The 25,973-nt window shown below is 39.6% G+C and overlaps 1 protein-coding gene across 5 annotated transcripts in view; it reads left to right on the top strand.

Moving 5' to 3' along the window:
- Nucleotides 1–793: 793 nt before the first annotated feature.
- Nucleotides 794–25,973, top strand: part of abca2 (ATP-binding cassette, sub-family A (ABC1), member 2) — a 51,926-nt gene continuing 26,746 nt past the window's right edge. For 3 of the 5 annotated variants that reach the window (XM_068310134.1, XM_068310135.1, XM_068310130.1), the window contains exons 1-8: nt 800–1,209; nt 16,573–16,666; nt 18,884–18,995; nt 20,967–21,133; nt 21,618–21,739; nt 21,975–22,088; nt 22,576–22,797; nt 23,747–24,126. In XM_068310134.1, the coding sequence (XP_068166235.1) occupies nt 1,144–1,209; nt 16,573–16,666; nt 18,884–18,995; nt 20,967–21,133; nt 21,618–21,739; nt 21,975–22,088; nt 22,576–22,797; nt 23,747–24,126 (1,277 nt within the window). In that variant the 5' untranslated portion in view covers nt 800–1,143. Of the gene's footprint in view, nt 1,210–16,572; nt 16,667–18,883; nt 18,996–20,966; nt 21,134–21,617; nt 21,740–21,974; nt 22,089–22,575; nt 22,798–23,746; nt 24,127–25,973 lie in introns of all 5 variants that reach the window. The other 2 variants (XM_068310131.1, XM_068310133.1) reach the window with 2 other exon arrangements.

Raw genomic sequence — 25,973 nt, 5'->3', positions numbered from 1 at the left:
ACTATATATATGGTATACTGTATATATACCGTATATATACACTGTCTATATACTGTCTGTATATACATATACATATAAATATATGCAGAATATACAGTAGAAATGTCAGTACTATTTATTTGTTTTCTCTCCCTTATTGTTTACATTTTTATTTATGCTCCAAGCTAGATATCTTATTAACGAACTTGTTCGTTTAATATGATACGTAAATATGAATAATGGGGTAATGGCCCATTTATAAAAATACAGGTACAAATAGGAATTTGCATAAAACAATATTTTAAAAAGAAAATATGATACACTCTGGTCAATATCCTCTGAGGGAGCCTCTAGGTCACATGTGTCAAAGTCAAGGCCCAGGGACCAAATATGGTCTGTCACATCATTTTATGTGTCCTGCAAAAGCATAAAAGGTCACTGTCTTAAAATGTGCTATGACCTCAAACTACATTTCCCACAAGGCAGTAGTGTTCTAACTTGTGTTTGCAGTAATTTTTCTTTATTCACTTGGATAGTTTAATCATTGATTGATGGAGTTACGTGGGATTCATCACCCAACAAACAATAGAGGATTTGTTATAACAGAGCAACAAGCCAGCATAGTTTTTCTGTGCAACTGTAATGTTTGTAACTTTAAAATACATTATTTAAGTTATTTAACATTAAGGAGTAGTTACACTTATTTTAAATTACACTGAGTTACATTTAGCGTGTTGATGGAAATGTGTGTCGGAAACGAGGAGGGCTTTTATTTTGTAAAGTCATACCGGAAGCGTTCGTTTTACGCTACCTAGCTTAGCATAATGCTGCTTTCGTTGGGTGCTCCAGCCTCACGGAACTGTAGAGTGGAGCCGATCGGACTCCCCAGGAGGAGCTAGCCGGTGATCCACACTGAGGATGACAGCCGGACACAAACAGTCCCGGTACGACTTTTACCGCCGCTTACCGGCAGTAAAGCATTTTGTCTGAGGAATTTGTCTAAACATTAGTCAATGTGCAGCCACACATCTCAACATCGTGCTAGGTGTGGACGACATGGAACAGGAGCGCAGCCCCCCGGGTGTTTAGACCCAGTCTCCGGCTGTCGCCGGGATGCTAATGTAGGCAAATCCAGCGCACACTGAAACCCAAGTAGGAGGCAAAATGGAATTCCTGCACCAGCTCCATCTCTTGCTGTGGAAGAACATATCTCTGAAGAGGAGGGGGCCGGTAAGAAATCGTTTCTTTATCACATCATTTAACTCTGTGGTGATATTTAAAAGATGTTATGTTTAAAAAACAAACACACAGTCACGTCGCTGGTCTCGATCGTGTCGCTGGACGGCAGACGGGCGTCGGTTCAGGCGGCTCCGCTGCTCCACCGGCCGCCCGATCCGGCAGCACCTGTTTGTGTGCTGGTGTGTTTCATCAGACAGACGAAAACACCGCAGTGATCTTAATTAGGGGCAGGACGAAGATGAGGATGAGGATGAGGATGAGGATGAGGATGAGGATGGAGCAAAAGGTTTGCTGTTGGGGAGCCTCGTCTCTGTATGTGACCAAACTGTCAAACAGGTTGTTGTTGGTAGATAAACAACTTTTGTATTCGGTCCCAAGTCATGTTCAGCCTCTTTAAATAGACTGTGTGTGTGTGTGTGTGTGTGTCATATATATCACTGTATATATATATATATATCTTCTTCTCCTTTCAGCTTTTGTCTTACACTGTATATGTATGTATATATAATATATATACATTTGTGTGTATATATACACACTGTATATATATATACTATATATACTGTATGTACTGTATATGTACTTATATTATGTATACTATATACGTACTGTATATTACATATAAAATTTGATTTAGAGGTCAGTAAAAAAACTATTAACATAAGCATAACATTTATCATATATATATATGATATATGTTATGCTTATGTTAATAGTTTCTTCTGACCTCTATTTCAACTTTTCTTCAGACATTTCATGAAAATGTCAAAATATATTTTATTTGAAGAAAGTTATACATTGGCATCTAATGTATTCAAGTGGTTTAACGTTACAGTGGTCCTTGGCCCACATTAATATGCTCTGACTGACAAAGATCACATTACATACAATATATAACTGAACAGGACCTGATGAAAAATATTCTATGCATATTAATACTCTAATTTGTGACATAATTAATATGAAATGATCAGATTATTTTACAGCATTTCATTTTGTTGCCTCTCTGCTTTAACTATAGTACTGTATAAAACCTCTCTATATTATTATTCAGCAAGGGTGATTCTGTCAATTCAGTGTGCGCGCGTGTGTGTGTGTGTGTGTGTGTGTGTGTGTGTGTGTGTGTGTGTGTGTGTGTGTGTGTGTGTGTGTGTGTGTGTGAAAACGTTCCACAAAGCAGGTCAAATTTAATGTAGAGTTATACAATTCTGCATTGTAAACATCAGAAGATATCGATTAGCATTTAGAGCCAATAGGAGTGTTGTTAAATTGTTTAAGGATGCTTGTATTTTGAACCATTTGAACCATTTGACTAAGAATACATTAAATTTCAGACAAAATGATGTCATTTCTTACTGGAATACTCGTTGCAGCTTAGCTTTAACATGTCGTGACTGAGAGCCTCCATAGACTGAACTAAACATGCTGCAGTCTAATAAGGGCGTTTAACACAGGATGAGGACTAAATCAAGACATAGCTGACAAAATGAAGACTAAATCATTCATTAGACCCTGGCTTCCTCTGTTAGACAAACTCCTTCCTACCCATGCACCGCTCTCATCGATGACCTGCTCTGGTGTTTAACGGTTTAATCCTTGGACACCTACATATCAGTGTTGAACACTTCAACCCTTTGACTTTTGTTCTCCAAAGTGTGATTGTCAGGATAAAGTTATAAGGAATCAAAGTGTTGAGGACCACGACCTCTGTATCGTGATAACATGCGAGATCACCTGATTCTGCTGGGTCAGTCTCCTCCATGAGACACTTCTGAGAAATCATAGAACATCACCAACTTTACTGTCATCTCTTTCAAACGGAAGAGGCAGGAAAAACGGCTCCTCCAGATGCGTGGTGTCATCTAATGTGTGACCTCCACAGCTGTGTCATCTGAGCGTGCATATTGTGAAGCCTTTAATCCTGTCAGGATCTATTATTAGCCATCAGAAATCCCCCTCCCTGTCAGGTCGGTCAGTTTAGTGTTGTCTGTGCTGATTCTAAAGGCCGTGGATGGATCTGTCCTGGATTTTTATCCCCCGAGATGCTGGCATCCTGATTGAGGGCTTGATGTGTATGTGTGTGTGTGTCTTATGTTTGTGTCTGCAGCAGGGGTGTTGGCCAGCTATTTTTAGCCCATCAACCTTCAGACTTTAAATTCAATGGAGTTACCTGAAGAGCCATTTGGGATCCACTGAAATAATAATAGTAACTGCTGTGTCATGCGTTTCTGTTTACTCACATTACTCTGGTTTGGGCTCACTAAAGCCACATAGGATTGATGCACAGCGCTGAACCTCTGAGTCAGCACAAACTGAAACAGCATCAGTCACATTCTGTATGTTGGTCCCTGCTAAAAGAGACAAGCTCATGCAGAAGGGACAGGGCCCGGAAGCAAACATTGTTTAAATATCATGTATTTATGTAAAGTGTACTGTTACTTTTGTTACTTTATTCTGTTACTATTCAAATGTGGGCAGTAGGATTGTGCTGACATGAATATTTTAGGCTGTTGTAATTTGTTAGGTGTCCTATTTTGGGTCGTCACTGTTTATTATATATTTATTTAACTTAAAGAACCTTTTTTTTTTCAGCATGCCTCTTGCAAGCCTTACATCCTTTAGGACTGCTCTCCTCTGATTGGATACAGTTCAGCATCCTCTGATTGAATAATGATGGAGGTTTATCCAATCAGAAAGAAAAGCTCTGCGCCAGCAGATAATGTTTGCAGGGCAGTCAATTCCCTCACCGGCAAGCTTGAATCACAGATAGCTCAGTTAGCAGCTACTGCTAGAGGTCCTATGAGCAAATGGACCCAAGCAGACTGTAGCTTTTGGACATGGAAGATTTGCACCACTGGATGGAGGAGTGGGCACGAAGAGTCAGCTATTTAGACAGCTAATTGCACAGCTAACAACCTGAAGTTATGTCACCATTATCAGTCAGTTACTTTTAGCAACATGTGAAGCTGTCTCTGAATGAGGAAACGTTTACAGTATTTTTTTCGCACTATAATGTGCACCTTAAAACCTATAATTTTCTCATAAACGTACAGTGTGCCTTATAATCCGGTAGGCCTTATATATGAAATAAGTTATGAAATAAACAATTCATTAAAGGTGTGCCTTATAATCTAGTGCACATTATTTTATTTTATTTTATACTGTTTATATTTTAATTTTATACTGTTTATATTTTAATTTAATTTTATACTGTTTATATTTTAATTTTACACTGTTTATATTTTAATTTAATACTGTTATATTTTTAATTTTATACTGTTTATATTTTAGTTATAGTTTAGTATATAGGTCCTGTTAGTGCTGCATGTGTCTGTTAGTGTAGTGTATGTCTTATGGTATGTCCTGTGATGTCAGTGTTTCTTTTTCTCCTGGTGTTTAATCCAGTATTATTTGTTATGTAATGCCTGAGCAGTGGATATGTACAATTTCCTCCGGGATTAATAAAGTATCTATCTATCTATCTATCTATCTATCTATCTATCTATCTATCTATCTATCTATCTATCTATCTATCTATCTATCTATCTATCTATCTATCTATCTATCTATCTATCTATCTATCTATCTATCTATCTATCTATCTATTATACTGCAGAAAATACTGTACATCCTCCTTCTTTCGCTTTACGCAAGAATTTCATCCACTTTTAATATGAGCTATTAATTGAAGCAGCTCTTGCCAAGAGGGCTGATGCAACTAATGACGTATACACCTAAACGCAGCATCCTGCATCGCTATGGTAACAGGTTTGTGTTCTGAAGCCTCAATAAAAATGTAGCATACTGTAACCAAAAACATAGTGATTCATGGAACAGCAGTGTGCTTGGCCTACATCTAGTCTGCCTTCTAATGACATTCTGAATGTGGGCTGGGCAGTAACCATTGCTTCTGTATCTATGGAGACTGCAGAGAGCAAGGGTCTCTGTATCTGTATCATCCTTTTTGAAATCAAACCAAAATGTTCCTACAAACTGAATTTTTCTTGTGTTTTTTTGTGACAATGAAGTCTTCAACAAAGTTTTCTGAATGCATATCAGTAACAATAATTCTTCTGAAACAAAGATGCCAATGACTTCGTGTCAGTATTTATACTGGTTTATTGTGAACACAGAACAGATTTTAAGACACGCAAAGGAGTTATTACCAGTATCTGAGGTTAGAAAAACGTTCTGATAATCAAGAAATAATTCTACATCTATGATGCCAAAGTTGACAAAGCAGTTGAGTTTCTAAGTTTTGACTTGAAGTAGGGTTCCTGTCCTTTAAAATGGAAATTAGTTTGAGTTTTTTAATGCCCCATGACATGAAATAGGACTGTCTGCCTGATGCATGTGGGTCCAACATTTGATCTCTTTACCTCTGGTATGGGCTCCACCTCCTCTTGAGAAACATATTTGTCGTTTTTAAGCTGTCATAGATGAATAAATAAACACATTACTTTTCATTATCATTTCTAATAATGTAGGAAAACCTAGTTACAACATTCTTCAGACCTGAATCATTTTTAACCTGACCTGCATCATGTGTGTCTTTATAAACTAATTGTTAAATAACATGGAGACACGAAATTGGGTGTTTTCATTGATATTAACATGTTGCAATATGCGATATTAAGTGAAGCATTATATGTAGTATACTACTGTATGTGAACTCAAGTTACACTTGTATTATTTTGCACTCACAATGTTTTCCCAAAACATGTTTGGAAAGCTCTGCAGGAAAACACAGTTGACTTTTGCCAAATGTTTCATAAAATGCAAAGTTGCAAAGAGAAATCTTGTTTAAATTAAGTCAAAACCAACACTTATGAGCACTAGGAACACTAGAGTGTTCATATTGCTTTAATTACAGATGGATGAAATCATCTTCTAGACTCATCTGTAATAGAACAGTAACAGTATGTATGTGGGATGTCGTGTACATGTGGAGATCAACCTGTGCTGAGCCAGGATGAAGTTATTATTCCAGTCCAGCTCTAATCGATTTGAATAAACAGTCCAAAAATTGTTGTGATGTGGCTTTCTAGACCCAAAGCTTCAACTGGAGACTGTGATATGGAGTGAGTTACAGCCTAGCTTTTAGTTTGTAAAACCAACTAGGCCAGCATGGTCCATGCTACAGAGTTAATATGGTACTACTGTACAACCTCCAAAACAATGGGATAGTCCATTAATGGCAAATCCTTAAAAACTTAGGATTCATATTCAAAAGAAAAGAGACCTGAATCTCAATCGCTCAGTTATAAATACTAATTTAGGAGTTCCTTATTCACTCTGATAATTTTTGCAAATACAAAAATGATGCAATTAGCAGTTAGAATGGATTCAAATGATGCATACAGTACAAGAAAATATCCAACTGTCTTGCTCCATTAACATGAAAGTACAGTATATTGTCATAAATGTGTATCTAGAAATTTGACTGGACCTAAAATAGCAGCTGCAGCTGGATCAGATTTAAAGGAGACAACTTTTTCCTTTCTAAAATGAGTACAATAAATTCTGATCACTGTCACAAACTGGGCTATCCACACCACAACAGGCACGATTCACAATTCACGCTTCCCCATTTTTGAAGAGCACAAGTGTTGCCAGAAAGTCCTTCATTACCCTTGGATTCAGTCTGTGCCAGCCTGCTTCACTATGGCAGCAGCAGCAGTGGTTGGTTCTGGAAAAAGAGGCTCAGATACCCTATGAATTATTGAGAGCATCTTCCTTCCTCCTGGGAAATACACCAGAGGCACAAAAGAAAGTCTAGATTAAAACTAGAGATGAGATGGAGAAACACAGAAACAAGAGATGAGACCAAAGAGAAGAGCCCTCCGTCAGCAACAGCTCCATTAGCATTAGTTCACCTAGACTGCAGAAGAAAACAGCGTAGGACTGTCTTGGCTCATTGATTGCTTTATATTGAAAAGGGCCAATTAACCCTTCAAACTTACATGACAACTCCCTCAATACTAGTTTTTAAAACATGATTTTATTGGGGAACCTGTTAAACCATCCAACAAAACATGGTATCCTTTAGCTCCATCAGGGGAGGACACATTCATGCTCATCTGCCCTAAACTCTTAAGCCAAAAGAATTTATGCAGTCTTTGCTGTAACTTGGGGATTCACGATAAACCAGCACAAATTTTTTTTGGAGGGTTTTATTGTCCTTTTAAAAGATGAGCATGATTAGAGGGAGAGGCTGCACTGTTTGGCAACCAGACAGAAGATGACACTGATTTAGATTGGAGGTGGGGTGTAAATGGCTTTCGGTTGGGGTTTGGGTTGGCAATGCAGCATAGATCGCATCAAGTCGTTGTGGAGCAATGGTGTGTGAAAACAGAGGTGAAGTGTGAGAAGGTCTACAAACCCAATTCCACGGGTGTGGTTGTGTGACTGACATCTAGTGTTTTGTTGTTATGTTGAGTTGAGTGTTGTTCAACCTGCACTGCTATATTGGTTGAACAACACTACAACTGTCACCAGCAACGAGCTGGGCCAGGTTATGCAAACTAACTTCAAGGTGTCAAACCAAGATACCAGCCAAGTCAATTTGGGTGTCCATGCCTGATGTTTGAGTTTTTTTCATTATATGGGTGATATTCTACGTATATCATTTTAACAATTATGAGTGACAATTCTCAAGAACCACTTCCTTCTTCTTTCTTCTCCTTTCGGCTTTTCCCTTCATATATATATATATATATTTATCTGGAGGGTAGAGTGGCGGTCAGCTCCTTTGTGGTGCACCCTAATGAGCAACTTATGAAGGGGACAGTGCCTTGCTCGGGGGCACCTCAGAAGTGCTCGGGAGGTGAGCTGAAACTTTCCACTGTGAGCTCACACTCCGAGGTGACTGGGCTACTGTCCATGAACAGCTGTCACTCTCTTTTTTCGTTTTAATGTTTTTATTGTTTTACACGCCATTTATATATCATGTACCTGTTTTGTATTGCTTTGGACTTTATACAGCTGCTGCCTTGGCCAGGTCGCTGTTGTAAAAGAGATTTATAATCTCAGTGTGACTTCCTGGTTAAATAAAGATAACCAACATGGACCGAAAGTATGGAGTGTGAACTGGGAGTTGGAGATTTGCTACAGCCTCTATATGTTTGTGGAATATGCATAAAAGTGGAAAAATGATTTCCCCACAGGGATCATTACAGTCCAAAAAAATTTTTTCAAACCAATAAATATAAAATGGAGTCATGCCAGTGTATCTAAACCAAAAGTTAACCTAATGTGAGTTTAGAGTTATCAGTGTTTAGCCTGTGTCCGTGGCCCAGTCTCTCATCAAAATTCTAAGCACCTTAGCTAAATGTTAAAATAGAACAAACAAACTACCCAGAGGTACATCTGGTAAACTGTATAATTGACAGCCACTCTGACTAGAGTTTATATAGCCTAAGCCCCAGCTGAATCCCAGTGATTGGTGGAAGAACAATGGACAAAATCAATCAGCAATGCTAAGGTAGTCCACGCCCCCTTCTCCTGGAGCTAGCCACGAACTGGAGATCACATCCTATCATTTACAGAAACAAACAGGGTTATATAATGAGGAGGACAAAGTGGTGGCTGTAACAGCTTTAATGGGACATACGTGATTCCAGTATTACAAGTTTTGATCCCTCAGATCTCCCACACAAACACTGAGTGTACAGTTGTCAGCAGGACGTAGACGATTCATCTGTCACCCTTTTCTGGTTTGAAGAGACAAACAGCAGGAAAAAAGGGGGTAAACTGCCATGTTAATGTCGAGGAAACATCAGACTTTCACCCACAGAGTTTTTTAATCCTATACTAAAAAAGAAAAAAACTAATGCAATAAAAAAATTATGCAGTGCAAAAACTGTCAGTGATGGTGGCACTGCAGTAGACTGGGGAATATATTTTTGCTTTTTATATACTTCTTGTCATATAAATCTGGATAGAAAACAATTATAGATTTTTTGGACAGCTACTAACCATTAGATTTACAGTATATAAGCCACAAAACAATCTCTGAGATTTTCTAACCTGTTAAAATCACATACAAACTGAATCCAGATTATTACGCATTATGGAGTCGTAATGTGTCATAATCCTGAATGTTGTGAAATGATTCTCCAGGACTGATGTTTTTAGTGTTCTTCCAGCTGTTGATCACATTTTCTTTCATTTACATTATGTCTGAAATGGGTTTTTCTGGAATGTTATTTTTCAAACTGCATCTAATATATCATCATGGAACACATATCTGCTGTATAGGTAGTTGATTTTAAAAGTAGTTTTTGAGAAACACTTGACCAACTTCAGAGTGGAAGAAAGTTGATCTACTCAACAACCCCCACTGGGAAGGGTGCATAATGCTCGTCTCCTGTCCTGATTGGATCATGACTCATCCTGAATGCGCACCATGTTTCTGACTTACTCCCATAACCGACTTACATTTATTATCTGCTTCACTCAAAACAAAGACAGCTTGCAAGATAAAGACGCTGTTTTAAAGGAAGTGAGAAACTGGGCTGTGTTCTTAAGAGGTGAAATAAAAAGAACACTTTTTGGGGGGCTGCATTTTTCAAACCTGTAGCTTTCTTATTAAACTGTCTATGGCTGCAACAAAAAAAAAAGGGATGAATAGGTTCTGTAGGAGATGTTACCATGGTTACGCATTAGCAAAAACAGTGGTTTGACAAGTCAACAATGAATGAATCACTCACTCATTTGCTTTGGAAGGATAGCCGTGAGGAGGATGGGAGGTTGCCGCAAACACTATGAAAATAAGAACTCAAACCCTACGCGATGAGACGGAGGTGTTCTAATAAATTCACCAGATTGCTGCTTGTACAGATGCAGCCCGTCAAACTTCACACCGACGCTCGTAGATGGTGGAGGTGGATGTTCTGTGTTTTCTCTGAAATGAATGTGCAGACAGTTTCCTTGATGGTGCTTTTTGTCAGAAGGTTTGCAGGTCCAGCTGCTGATCCCGTCCGCGGTGTCAGGTTCAGTTCGATCTTCTCCTCCTCTTGTGAATAAACTCTGTCTTTTTTCTTTCTTAGATGATTTTAGAGACATCAGGGCTTATCAGGTTGTTGTTTTTTGTACAGTACAATTTGATTCAACTCCCTCAGATCCATTATATTTTAGTTCTCATTGTATGTGTTACCCCCTGTACCGTGATACAAATAATCCCCCGATGGGGGGATTAGACTTAAATGATGTATGCAGCTCAGTGTCTTTTTTTTTTCTTTAAGCAATGCTAAAATTGCTATTTTCGGAATATGAGAGCAAATAAAATATTATCCTGAAATGACCAGATTATTATGCAGAAATTGATATTCCTATTTGTCACACAGATGTCAACTGTTATTGAAGAACTAGTAAAGCATTTGATATATTGTGTTCCACATGAACACACAGGCTCTATTTTATTTTGCAGTCCTGTTGCCAAAAAAATAACCACCAAATGTGAATTAATCTTCAGCTGAAAAGAGCCTCAAGAAATGTTCTGTTTCACGTTCTACAGTGTCATTTATATAATTTTAAAAAAAATATTACAAGAGAAGAAACACGGCTACTACTGAACCTGTTCTTCTGTCTGATTTTCCAATTATGGCTTCATGATCAGCAGCTCCAGCCCACAGACAAATATTTATCTAACATTTGTCAACAGAGGTGATCCTGGAGCTGAGGTTCAAACTCCATGATCCCTGCTAAGGTTTGACATCTACATTATCATGTTCTCCCCTGGTACTATGAATACAAACAGCAGCAGCAGTAGCCTGTGACTGAGTCCATGTCAACCATTCCGCAGGTTGTAGTATTGTGGTCACTAATGGTGAAAAGTTGTGTTTTTTTACCATCATGAAAGAAGAAAAAGGACTTTTTAAATGGCAGAGATGAAACATTTTGTTTGGGAATGACTTGTAATTGGCTGAAACCTGAGTCTTATCATTGTCTGAGAAACCTTTCCACACAATGGTTTGTAGCTGCAGCCTCAGGACAACAGTTCCACCCTTCGTCCAGCTGTACAAAAGAGAGGTTTCATTCTCCCAATACCTTTATTCTACCACATACTTCTTTCTTTTCAGTTATCAACAGATTTAAAGGTTTTTTCCATCCAAATCTAAACTATTAAGTCATGTCAGTTGTGCATCCTCTTTTGCACAAAATATAATAACCTCTGCCGACTCAGCATTTATCAAGAAGTGCATGTTGCCACATCAGTGAAGTAAAAGTAATATTTTTAACCAGCTAAACTATTCTTTCGTTTTAGGCCAATATAAAAAGTATGATACTTTAGTAAGTTGTGCTGCTATTTATTTTTCAGTGTAGGGGAAACTGTTTCTTGTGAATGTGTTCTCACATTCACAAGAATGTCCACTGTATAATTACGTGTTAGTCACATACTGCTGCTTCTTATACTGTTGAAAATGCTTGCATAAGCATTTACTCACTTCTCCTTACCCATCGCTAATGCAGCTGCATCTTCTGTCTTCTAATTCTGGTGGCAACTTCAAGGTATGTCTTGTGCAAAGTGCTTACGTACAAAAAAGAAATGGTGAATGGTGCTGAGAACCACAGTTTTTACTTCTACACTATTCATGATTGTTCTAAAAATGTTTGCTCCAATACAAACCTAATCCCTCTAACTCATCACTTGTGACGCATGGGATGACTCTGCTTGTAATTTGTTGCTGTGTCGTTCCAGTGCAATTCAATATAACTGTTCTCCCATAAAGTCCACTTTTATGAGGTCTGTAATGTTCAGCATTTCCTGGCACTTGCACAGACGTGTTTAAGATCCTCTTCAATGAAAATCAAATTGTTGTAACCTGAATTTTCCAATCATTGAAAAAGATACGAGGAGCAAAATAAGTTGCCAGATAATGCGTCTCATAATTAAAGAATTAGATAATTAAAGGAGACCGATTATGAAAAATTTTTTATTCAGGTCTCTGCATAGATCAAGTGGTCGTCCCTAACTCTACCAACTCCTAGGATTTGGAAAAACACTGACTGAGAAGAGTGATTGACCTATCTCAAGTCCATCTATACGAGAACACACCCCTCTTTCTTTGACTGTGGACAAGTCCTCCTAGCTCCTCTATTTTGTTAGCCAGTGATCTCACATTGCCCTTGACAACTCTGGGGAGACAGCTTTTTCTTTCCTCCTCTCCCTACTCATTGGTTGTCTCCTCCTGGCTTCTCTCCTCCACTCATTTCTAAATTTGCACCTATAGCCACTCTATGTAGGAAACGGATTTCAGTTGCTTGTATCTTGTCCTTTCAGTCATTACCATAGGTTTTGCCTAAATTCAAGTTCAAGTTCAGGCCTAAGTTCAAGCTAAGTTCAAGCCGCGGGAGTTCAAGCCGCGGTACGCCCGGCTTGAACATGTGTTCTTCTCAGATAACACGTTGAGCTCAATTTTATGATTTTTTTTTACATCATAAATTCATACTTGTAGCCTTTTACTGTATGTGTGGGGTGTTGCTTCCTGGATCCGTTCCCTGAATTGTAATATGTGAGGAGCGGTTTACCACATACAGGCAATAACACTTCATAAAACTACTGTCAGTAAACATAGTTTGTTTGCAGATTATTTATTTACCGTACATTATTTATGCTTTATGTACTATCAGAACCTTTATGGACTAGGGGTTGCAGATGTGTCTCCATCCCCATCCATGCGGATAGAATCCTTGTTTCTATACAGATCGAATGCTTTCAGTTTCACATTACTGCATAAAGCAGTACTGTTAGTCATTTGTCACACAGAGCAGACATTGAACCACATAGCAGTCTATTGTTTGACAGCCAAAGACAGCAAGAGTCTCCTCATCTAGCTAACACAAACGCACTTCATGTGCACCTTGGCTTGTTCAATGACCACCCTAACAAATATTTACCTGGGAAATGTGCCAGGCTAATGCTGCTGTGTCCCAAATCCTATTCCCATCTACGTTATACTCTGGTGTATTATAACTGTCTAAAGAGTTCGGATTAAGAGTCAAAGTCGCTAGTCTGTCCCTCCTAAATAAAGATTTGCATACTCTATACCTAAACTTAAACATCTCAGCAATCCTGTATAATATGCTATAAGAAATCTAATCTCCTGTGTACAAAACTCTTTTAGGAAGATGATTTGATATACAGTGTGTTTTACGCTTATGTTAGTCTTTGTTTGTATGTTTATATGTTTGTTCAAATTTTATAAATTATATTCTAACGTGGCTTTTGCCACCAATACCGGAATTTAGGGTTTCCTCCTTTCCCAAACCTCACCTTTCACTCCAGTTTATGGAGTAACGCACCTCAGGTTCAGTTGACTGACATGAACAGGATATGATGAGGAACTTTAAAAAAAATTGATGTATTAAAGACTGGGGCATTGGTGAGGCAGGCAGCATTCAATGATGGACCCTGACAAACAGTGAAAGATAGTGAAAAACACTGAAAGACACTGATAACTAGTAACAGATGCTGACAGACACTGATAGGAGTAAACACAGACTAAATACTCCTTAGACAAAACTTGCAAGGTGCAGGTGAAACTAGGTCTTTATATAGGCACGACATAAACAAGGGCAGGAAGTGATCAGCGGTGAGTACTGTACTGTATATTAAAAGGGAAGGAAGGTTAACCATTGACATGAAACGAAGATGAGATTTTAGTTGGACTCTTGGAGATAGATAATTTATTGAAGACAAGTCATACAACAAAAAACCATCAGCCAATGAACTTAATCATCTGGTGTCCACCGAGGTCACAAGGATTTTGTTACCTGCATTTTTATTCATATTCGTTCTTTTGTTTGTTCGTTCGTTTGCTCTTTCATTCATTTCATCCATTCATTCACATGACAAACCAACAGAACTTGCCGTCATTTTAACTAGCTGCAAAACACGAGTCCTGTTTCTGTAGAAGAAACAAGGACGTGAGGACACCAGCACCTGCGCTGAGGACTGTACCTGAATGCTGGCACAGCGTGCGCTCATGCCACTCTGGGGATTTGATGTTGTCCTCAGATTCCAGTTGAGGTCAGCATGGTAACGCAGCAGAAATGCAGATGCCACTGCTGTAAAGTATTAAAGCAACTCCAGCAACATATTTCAACAAAACAGAATTTTGATTAAAACACATTATCAACCAAGCAATGTTTGAAAGGAGGAAACTGCTAAATGTTTATTTCACCCAGAACATCAGCTTTGAGATTAAGACACTGGTGGAATATCAACACAACTGTGGACTTTGTAAAAAAAAATGTGATGAAAAGGATAATTACTCAGAAAGTTTAGAAGATTATTTCACCTGCCTGTCATGTTGTTCTAACTACCATAGTCATTGTTAACTGGAACAACAATTTATTATCAGAGTCTTTTGTATTTTGACCAAGTAGCTTGCCAAATAATGTATTAAAGTTAGCACCAGGTCTTATTTCAGTGTGTCATGAAGAATATGTATTTTCATGCTGTAACTGCAGGTTTTCAACATTACTTGATGGGAGATGGAGGATAGGAGATTGAGTGGGTGAAATAATCCATCATTAATGAGGAAACTAGGTTTAATGAGGTTTAAGGTCCAGCAGCTTCCTGTGAGGTCCAGTGTTCAACCAATCGATCAATCAACTTTTATTTATATAGCGCTTAATCACATCTGAACACATTTCAAAGTGTTTCATCAGTGTTATGTGTTCTTTTGCATATCCATAAAGTCACACATAAATCCAGCTTTGGAGACAAGTGTCATCCTAATGTTAAATGCTTAAGCACCTGAAGACACACCAGTAGACACATCTTTCTGTTGGTCAGTTTTTCAGTCCCTGTCTGCCACCCAGAGGCAACCAGCGCCAGGAATGCATCTGACCATGCCTCATTTTTGGACAAGCATTTATTTGGACTCACAAGTGCACATACACTTGCTGTGTACACAATAAGGGCACTGGTAATGACAATGAGGCTCGTGTTTGTTGGACCTAATGATATTTCTGCAGCGCTGCTCACTCACTGCTGTGAACACTAACTCACAGAATTTTTGGATTTTTGTGCAAACATGCAAAGAAATGTCACAGATTTATTTAATTCGAGGTTTTTGAAATTGAGCAGCTATCCTTGGTATCCATCAACTTTAAATTCCTACTTGATGCATCTTCTACTTTATGTCAAAAAGAAGAAATGTACTTTAATATAGCAATTCCCTTGTGGAAAATAGTTTTTTTCCACTCACAATCTATATATGTTTCTCTCTCTCTCTCTCACACACACACACACACACACACACACACACACACACACACACACACAAGGTGCCTGTAAGTGATGTCACTACAGAAACAACTAAACTCAACAAAATGATCGGTTACACAATACAGTAATTGTCCGATATATAGTTTTCAAAAAAAAAAAACTTATCCAGAAGTAGGAGTTAAGATCCTGGCTGTTAGTAACAATAAGTTTACCTCACTGTTTTATTATTCTTATGAGACATTTTCCTTCATTCTTCCAAGGAATAAAAATCTATACAGGAATTTTAACAGAAGACCAACATCCCTCTCAGGAGCTGTTTTCTGGTCACTGTGTCGTAACGGTCCGCAGTGACTTCACAAAAACACAACCAATCTTATGCATTTATTATATGGCTTCATCTATAATTTGTTTGTTTTTACATATCATGAAGATGCTGACTGTGTGTACATGTATGTGTGTTGTTGAATGATGTGAATGTATTTGCTAATGTGACATGGGAGGATTTGTGTGTGTGTGTATCAGCGATCCTTTGTTCCTGTTTGTATAGCACTTTGTCCGCAGACAGATACACACACCAGCTGATTGTTTGTCTGTGTGAACTCCAAGAACACAAAGCCGTCATGGTTCTCTGCTCAACAACACGGCACAATGTTGTCACACATGCAGCTTTGTCATCTCGTCATGATATTCACTGGTTTTGAGACTGTAAGGTTGGGACGTAAGGATCCCAAACTGAAGCACGTGCCACTACTGTGTCGCCAGATGTTCATGTGTCTGTGCTCGGCTACACAAACGCTGGAGGTATCTTCCAAGGTGGAGCAGGGTGATAGCTTCTACATGGTGTAAGTCAGTTCAGAACAGTGGAGTGTGGAGACGTAGGACACAAACGCTCTATGTGTGTCCGTATGGAACAAATATGTCAAAGTCAAGGCCTGGGGTCCAATATCTGGCCCGCTAGTGAATTATCTATCTACTTCACTGCCTGATCGTTTAGCATCAAGATGAGGAACTATGATTAATGTTAACCTTGTTCACTGCGCCAAATGTAAAATATGACCCGACTTCTATGGAGCTGCAGGGTAACTAACATCAATCTTCTGACCATTGTTTTCCAGTGGGTGCTGGCCTTTGAGATCTTCATCCCACTTGTCCTCTTCTTCATCCTCCTGGGTCTGAGGCAGAAAAAGCCAGCGATTCCTGTCAAGGAAGGTAGGTAGATGTAACATGGGTAATAAGTCAAATTAAATGATGTATTGCTCCTGTTGAAGGTTTCTTTTGTTTACATCAAGCACGTACTGTCTACATTGACAAAAATGCCGTATGTTTCAGTTTAAATTTTTACATTTTATAGAGTTATGAAGTTGTACACAGAAAGGGATTCCCATTACAATATGGTAACGCATATTCTATATTACGATCTGTTCCAATTGTCTCTGGTAAAGGTCAAGTTGACTTTTGGCGGCTTCCCTGTTTAACAGCATTGAAGTGTACGTGGAATTTGAATGATTACTCTGCTTTTGTTGTGCATACCTAATCCACCTGAGGATTCAAAAGTTAGAAAACCACTGCAAACGCAGCAAAAATGAAATAAAATCAACTGTGATCAACAATTAGGGACAATATTTTAAGGTGTTGTAAAAATCATTATCGCAAAATATCCTCTAGAATCTCTAACAGGGATGGCTAAACATTCATATTCATAGGGAGGTATATCTGTGTTCTGTCGATGGATGGATGACATTTTATGATTTTCTCTCTCTCCATTAACATGCATCACGTAGTACTTTTGGATGTAGTGATCTTTCAAGTGATGTTTTTTGTCCCCTTGCAGTCATGAAGATATGCTGTAGTTCTGAGCTGCAGCACGTTTGCATTTTACAAACTCATTTTTGCTGATCTGTGCTTTTTAGAACTGTGTGATTTGGCTCCATTTGCTGCACTATTCCTGTCATCCGTTCAACATTTAGCTGATTTAGTCTGTTCTATTTTATTTTTAGTGTCACGTTTAGTTATTGTTCTCAATTTATTTAGATGTTGTTGTTTTTTTTGTCTTTTGTTTTCCTTTTACTTCAACTTTTCTTTTTCTGGCTGTTTTCTTCCTGTTTGTGATGCATGTTGTCATCATGTTGGATGGACCAGTGTGTAAGTGTTCTTATCGTTCATTTACCCTGATTTACTCCTGATTGACCTGCTATTTTAATATAAAAGTCTTCTGATGAATGTACGAGGGTGTGTTAATCCTGTTGTGGGGTTGTCTGTGTGTACACTGTATCTTAACCCTGACCCACATCCAATGCAGAATAAACCTCCTTCATGCATTCCCATTTCATCTTGGTTGCTGTGTGCCGACAAAACTCCACCATCACCTCAGAAAAGCATCCTGTTCTGCTCAGGATAGACGTTAAAAAGCTTCATTCCGGCCATATTAATGCTGCCAACCCTAAAACACAAGTCTGCTATACATTACTAAATATATCAACTGCAAAGTGAAGCCAGCGAATCTGTCTCCAGATTTTTTTCTTACTTTTGATCATCACTTCTGTCAACAATTTGCAAGAAATCTTCCAGCAGGGCCTCACTGCATTGGTAGAACTCTATGATATTTAGGTGTTTCTTGTACTACCTGTGTGTTTGTGTTGGTGTGTGAAAATAACTGGCCTCATTTAATGAATCATGGTTCATTCCTGTTCTGTACAGTATGTTCTTAATGCTATTTTTCTGTGATTCATGGTCAACTAAATGTAACTATCAACTTGACTTATTTCACAGTTAGTTGGTCAGAGAGGACCAAAGTCAGACCTTAACAGCAAATTACTGATGTATGTTAACTCCTGTATGATGTTTGGTCTGTGGCACCTGTTTACAGTGTTTACCAAACGATTCTATTTGTCTTTGCTCACTTTGTAAGTGAGGAATGGTGATCACATAAGTGTTGCTTTAGAATTGCAGCAGGCTTCATGCAATTAAAAAAAAAAGTTCTAAAACCAGAAATAAAAACATCCATTGGGGAGATAGTAAACATGCTTAAATGTATGCTAACAGACTAGGGGATAGGTGCTGTATGAAATGCTGTGGGAGAATGAACAAAATCCATCCTCACAGACAAGTAGCACGGTAATCATAGAAATATTACATTTCTTTGGTCTGTTGTCTGGTCCAGCCACTGTATGAATAGATACAGATGTTAAATCAGATATGTGCATCCAGCATTGCCATGCTGCTGCCTCTCTGACCAGCTTCTGTGCTGTCTTCCAGTTTCTCATCCTACATCTAATCCAATCACAAGCACTAACGCTGACTCTCCTCTACTCTCTGCCCTGTTTTGATCTACCTGTTGGTTCTCATCCTCCTCTCCTTCTGCATCTCCTTTCTCTGTATCTCCTTCTGTGTTTTTCTCTCTTTCTCCGTGTTTCCTCCCACATCCAGCCTTTTACAGCGCAGCCCCCCTCACCTCAGCTGGCATCATTCCCATCATGCAGTCGCTTTGCCCAGATGGACAAAGGGATGAATTTGGTTTCCTGCAGTACAAGAACTCCACGTGAGTATAGCCTGTCAGTGATTCTCTCAGGTTTATGAGCAATCGATTGACTTGAGAGATGTGTTTCTTTGCTTATTATATTACTTAGTGTGAAAAAAATTATTAATCAGTGTCCGATAAGATTTGTAAATGATTATTAGCCGCGCCATCTTGACCGATTTTCTTAGAACGGCCATTAAACCAGAAACGCATGTTTTTGGAGGTGGGAGGAAGCCGGAGAACCCGGAGAGAACCCACGCAGACACGGGGAGAACATGCTAACTCCACACAGAACGTTTCTTATTAATTAATTCTGATTAATCACTCCATTTCAGAGTAAGACAAGAGTAAATAATTTAGATTTATGAAAAAAGAGCAAAGGACATTAGAGATAAATTAGAGAAAAAATACATAGAATTATATGTAAACAAAAACACAAATATACACAATAACTTCCACTTCATTCTTCCTCATTACTACATGTTAAAGTGGGGCATTATACTACTGGAGGTACTCCTTTGTCCCATCAGTGTTCTGTACAGTGGGTGGTACTAATTGTCCAAGATGGCCCTTAGTTGGGGCAATGTTCTTTCCTCCAACACTACAGTAAGTGAGTTGAAGTGTACTCCAACAGTGTCACCATTTTTAGAGCACAGATATTGAAAGACCTCAGTCTCCTGAGGGAAAAGAGGCAGCTGTAGACCTTTTTGTGTAAAGCGTTGGTGTGCCTCCCCGATCTAGTTTATTGCCAGTGTGGACCCCCAGGTACTTGTAGGGTTAGGTTTAGGCAGGCAAATTTCAGATGGTCCAGATGTGGTTGGACCAGGGGTTGGAGATGTTCCAGGACAAGTCTTTGAAGGGTCTACACCAGTGGCTCTTAACCTGGGTTCCATCGAACCCTAGGGGTTCGGTGAGTCGGTCTCAGGGGTTCGGCGGAGATGGAGGTCAAGACAAAACATCCGACAAGATGTGTCGGGTGTTTTTGCCGAACATCCACGAATCACTGTGTACGTTTGACACATCGTGTCAATTCGTGATGACACGCCCCCCTTAGCCGTCACTGGCTGTAGGTGATCACATGACGCTACATCGATTAGCCTACCTGTGCTACAGGGGATTTTGCGCACTCAGTAGTTGATTTGTGCCTGTCATGATGATACGTCATCTGATTGATTTCTTAATATTTTAATTCATAGTAACTATGTTGAGCAAAAAAAGAAAGTGGTCGGACGAATATGTGCAACGTGAAGCTGATGGAAAACAACAGAAACAGAGTTTGCTGTGAAAATGACATCAGAGTAACACCTGTCAAGGTGTAGCCACACACGTCTGAACTAGTCTCTCAATAACAACAGCAGAAGTCACACTGATTTGCTGGTAGGTCATTTCATGTGAGTTCATGCACTGTCTTGGTTTTGTTCTTTGAAAAAGGTGACATTAATGCACAATTCCTTAAATAGCCCAGTAAAACATATACTTACGTCTTAAGTTTGAAAAAATAATGTTTTTTTTTTTTTATTAAAGAAGGGTTCGGTGAGTGAGCATATAAAACCGGCAGAGTTCAGTACCTCCAACAAGGTTAAGAACCCCTGGTCTAGATGGTGTGGGAGGTCATGCCACAGGTCTGTAATCCTCCCCTCCACTTGGATGTGATGTTTTAGCTACAGGGTAAAGGCAAGATGGCTTTCACTGCACAGGGACCCTTTGAAGACTCAGGCTCACGTCGAAGAGGTGCTGAAGTGTCCCACATAGCTGAGAGGCACATTCATTCTGGATGGAGGGATTATGGGAATTTTTAAATTCTGTTTGTTCCATCTTTTTTTTTATTCATACCCCTGTAAAAGTCCCCTGTTAGGACACGTGCCCCACTCTTCTTCTGACATTTTTACTCATAGTGTATCATGTTCACCAGTGCCTTTTTATTGAAGCCTGTTTCTTGTCTTTGTGCTAAAGACTAAAGAACCAACTTCATGTTTTCATGTCTTATGTTAGCGTGACCCAGCTGCTGGAGCGCATCAGTGAAGTGGTTGAACAGAATCAGCTCTTCACCTCTGATTGGCCAGCTTTGGGACAGGAGCTGGACACCCTGCAGCAGCACCTGGAGAGTCTCAGCTCCACCCCTTTACCACCAGACTACACCAACACCAACAACAGCCAAGGTCTAACCCTAGTCACACAGCAACACAGCGACATCACCTTCAAGTCTTACCAAACGCTAAGTATCAAAATGTTTGGCTTTTTTTTTCTTCAATTACAAATTTATACCCACTAGTGTGTGAAGATTTGGGGACATACACTGGAATTTCACAGGAAATGAATGTGTAGCATGCTTGCACTTCTTTATTTAATGAAGAACTACATGTTATTAATTTTAAACCTTGTGTCCCCCTTCTTTTTATTCTCTTGATTTGATGGGAAAATAGAAAATAACAAGAGTCCAAGCAGCTGATTAAAATAATGTAGTGAGCCAAGCAGGTGAAAGCTGTCATGACGCCAGACAAAGCTAAGTTGAAAATAAAATGTTCGTGTGTGAATGCGTGTGTGTCTGTGTGTGCATGTGTGTGTGTGTGTGTGTGTGTGTGTGTGTGTGTGTGTGTGTGTGTGTGTGTGTGTGTGTGTGTGTGTGTGTGTGTGTGTGTGTAGGCCTCACTCTGGCCAGTGTGCTGAAAAATCAGTCGGTTTTCCATCAGTTCCTGACGAAGAACCTTTCCCTGTCCAACTCCACTAGCAGTCTGCTGCTCTACACTCCAGTCAGCCTGAGAGAGGTGATCAGCTGTTGCCAACTCACACTTCACTATTTTTCTCAGGAGTAATAGTTAATAGTAATGTAATAACCATCCAAACAAATGGACTCTACATAACATTTACGCTTATTTGACACTTTCATTCATCTGCTTGTTACCTATTAAAGATGCTTGTTTCTCACGTGTTTGTGTCTTTTCCCTGTGTATGTGTGTGTGTGTGTGTGTGTGTGTGTGTGTGTGTGTGTGTGTGTTGTAGGTGTATAGTCTTGTCTTTGGTACGTCTCTCAGAGTAGGAAGAGGAGCACAAAGTTTGATTCAGGGGGCAAAAGACACCACCCAACACCCTATGGACAAAGTTCTTCATGTCAAGGTAAGGGCTCTGTCACACACACACACACACACACACACAGACACACACACACACACACACACACACACACAGATTTAATTTTCATGATATGGAATCTCACCCTGGCTGGGTCGTAGTTTAGAAATGTTTCTGGAAATATGAATCCTAGCCTTAACACTTTTAATAATTCACATATCTTCCAAAACAAAATCCATAATATAAATAAAGAATATGATCCACATCAGCAAGAACCTGACATCAGTAATATAAAGAATGAACTTTGTTGGTTCTTTTTTATTTTCCTGACTGTGGTTTATGAAAGCATTATTCACTCTGCTACTCATGAATTTTGCTACTGAGCATTTGTGTATTTTGTTAACACCAATGTCTTCCTGCCTGTCCTGCCCCCACAACACCCGTAGGAGAAACTCCAGGTGGGAGTGGGTGAACACAAACTGGATGGAGGTCTGATACATTAGTGTGATGTTCATCTTCTTGTCTCCCACAGGAGGCCCTCCTGACTGGATCCACGTTAGAGGTCCTCACCTGTGAGGAGGGCAGGGCCGATGTGCTCTCTAAGATCCTGTTGGTGTCAGAGAATCAACGACCCGTGTTGCAGGCCTATCGTAGCTCAGTTTGCAGAGGAGGGGAGGATCAGAGGTCTGAGTACTTCAGACTACTGAGCGCTGCACTGAGAGAGCAGATCAACACACAGAGTATGACCGAGAAGGTACAGCAGATACATTTGCTTCAGATCCACCTTCTCCATTTGCTGCAAAGAAAAAACAACAACATTTTACACCATTGCTAGTCTTTGTGTTACTTTAGTTCAAGTTTAATAGTTTGCTACACATGGAACAAGGTGTGTAAGTGTACTCAGTTTATTCTGCTTTAGCTTGCGACTCCCTCGGCTGTCTTTGCTAACTGACATCAAATATATTGATAAAAATGTGTTAAAATTCTGACTGTTATCACAGAATCATCACCAGGGGAATTTCCAGGATTTATTTTATTTTATCTTATTTTATTTATGTATTTCCTTATTTATTTATTCATTAAATTAAATTTAATTTAATTTAATTTTTTATTTGTATTTATTTATCTGACCTTTTTAATTTTTTTTTTACTGCTGATCTACCCTTTAATGATGAGACAGCAAATTTCTAGTGAGGGCCAGGACAGGGTTTCGTTCATATTGTCAGGTAGTTCTCTGACTTAGACTTTACAAACTCCCTTGAAAATTCATTTAGTTCTAAATGTATGTAGGAATTATTTTCTTTAAAGTGTCATCACATTGAGGGAGGCACAAAGGCATACATACATGGACGGCTTACGCAGCGCTAAGATAAAGTAACAGCTCAGTCTGTAAGACATCTTTCGAGTTTCTGCCTCATCTTGTCTTATCTTGAGTAGCGGGTCAACAGTCATTACTCCTGAGTCTTTTTAAATGAATGGAATCATTGAATGAAAGAAAAAATGTGAATGAATAGGAAAAGCTTCTCCTGTTTTGAATATTGTTAATCAATCGACACACAACCTGTTTTGTTCCCTGTTTCTGATTCCTTCCACAGAGACAGTACCCACTCTCACTGTTCAGTTAATAATGTTTGATATGAAAATCCAGACTGATCTTGCTTTCTTTTTATTTATCTCCTCCCCCTGCACCCCCGTCCCACCAGCTTCACCTGGAGCGGCCCAACTCTTTAGCTCTTCTCTCGCAGTCCCACCTCAGGGCTTTGTTGAAGGACCTGGCTGATGTTGAGAGGCTCCTCAAAGACGTGGACCTGCTGTCTGGTCTGGCCCGTCTGCTGCCCAAAGGAGCCTGTCATGGACAGACTCTAGCTCCCCCCACAAACACATCTTGGTCCGTTAACACCACCACTTGGGGGCCCAACACAACTGACACCCCAGGAGAGGAAGGGGAGGAAAGAACAGAAGGGGGTATTGGAGTGTCAAGAAAAGGCAACAGGAAGGAGGAAGCAGAGAACCCTCATTCTCAGTTTTCAGCCTTTGTGCAACTTTGGGCCGGACTGCAGCCGATTCTGTGTGGGAACAACAGGTAGGTGATGAAATAAAAAAATAAAAAAATAAATCTCAACGTGAAGAACATTTTCCACCAGTTATCGCTTGCTCTTTCTTATGTTTGGTTTGGTTTTTTTTGTCATTCTGAACATCATTCAAGTCCAAAGACAGCTTCAGATCACTCTTCACAGTGACACCAAGGATATTGCTTAGACTGGACCAGAACCAGGGCTTGGAACCAGAATTTTTTGCCAATCGGTTTGTTACGAACAGAAAGGGAATTATTACATTTCCGGTTTTGCGTTCCACCCATAAACTGACGTTCCTGAAACAGTTAGAACAAAAAAATAAAGTTCCTGAACCGGTTAATAACGTTCTGTCTAAATATAAATGTGTAGGTGCCGTATTTTATACACCATAAGACGCGCTTAAAAGCCTTAAAATTTCTCAAAAATCAACGCTGCTCCTTTTAACATGAAGCGTCGTATGTGTACACTGAGTTCAGAAATCTGTAAAAATGTTCTTTTGTGACTTTAGTCAGCGATCCTCCAGATCGACCATTGTTCACCGACATAGGATGTATTACGTCACTACGTATGCCGGCAGCGATGGACCAATCAGAGAACATGGCGCGAGGCTCCGTCCGGCACACCTCCGGTAGCTACCAGTAGAGGGGATATGCCGGGACTGTACCGCAGGTATGCTGGTAACCACATTTGATTGGCTAAAGACCCCCGACAATGACGTCAGTGAAGAGGCATGCTTATGACGCAACATGTAAACTCCATCAGTTCCGGTTGCTCCGGTTCACGTAAAGAGACCGGGGGGCTTTTTTCACGCTTCGCCATCTCTCTTGATCTGTGACTCCATGCCCCCCCACACCACACCTTCTGTCAGAAACAACGTCAAGCGGCTGAATTCGGAGCTTGTCTTCATCCTGGAGGATTAACGAAAGAACTCCAACCGCTGGACATCGGTGTGAACAGAGCCTTTAAAGTTAAGCTGGGGCGTCATGAAGCGATGGATGAGAGATGTGAACACACGTTTACCAGGACTGGTGGCAGTGCCGAGGAGTTACACCCCCACAATATGTGGTGGATTGTGGATCCTGGACTAACGTGTCTGCTCAGACTTTTGTCCGATGTTTCTCTAAAGCCGGCATCATTACTGGACAGACACCCGGAAACCAGACGGTCAGCGATGGTGAAACTACCAAGATGTTCAGTGCAGACCGAAGATGAGGACTTCAAGGATTTAGCACAGATTTATCCAAAAATACAGAAATAAAAACATATTTTAAAAATGTCGGTGTATTTTTTAAAATTTAAATACATAGTACAACACAGTCCAACCACAGTCAGCTTTTTGCTTCTGTTAACAACCATGAACCGAACAATAAGGTGTACCGTGTGTCCGGTTAAAGTCGAGAAATAAACTCCGTTATTTAGACTGCACCTCTTTGTACAATGAGCCGAATGGTGCGCAAAATACGGTAACTTAAGGACTTTAAATTTAATTGGCAACTAAAGCAATTAGTTTATATACTATAGACTATAATTATACTGTAGATATATCCCTACCCTACAGTAAACAGTACCACAGCACTACACCTCTGCTTCATGACAGTTATATCACTATAGTTAAGGCTTATGCCTCCTACTTAGACACTACATGAAATAAGACAAGAATAACTTCCACCATGTCATGTATTGCTGAACAACAGATCTTCATTGTGCTTCTCCCATAGCTCAACATTGCTACAAAGCGCTGGTAGTACGGGGACACACAGCCAATGAGTTCATGTCTAAATCATACATTTATAAGATTGACATACTGCAGTGTTTACCTGTTATGATTAAATGGTGACTGGGAGACTGCCCTTTT

This window comes from Antennarius striatus, chromosome 3 (assembly GCF_040054535.1).
Source record: "Antennarius striatus isolate MH-2024 chromosome 3, ASM4005453v1, whole genome shotgun sequence".
NCBI lineage: Eukaryota > Metazoa > Chordata > Actinopteri > Lophiiformes > Antennariidae > Antennarius > Antennarius striatus.
The sequence above is the reverse complement of the archived record's forward strand: the minus strand, read 5'-3'. Positions and strand labels throughout refer to the sequence as shown.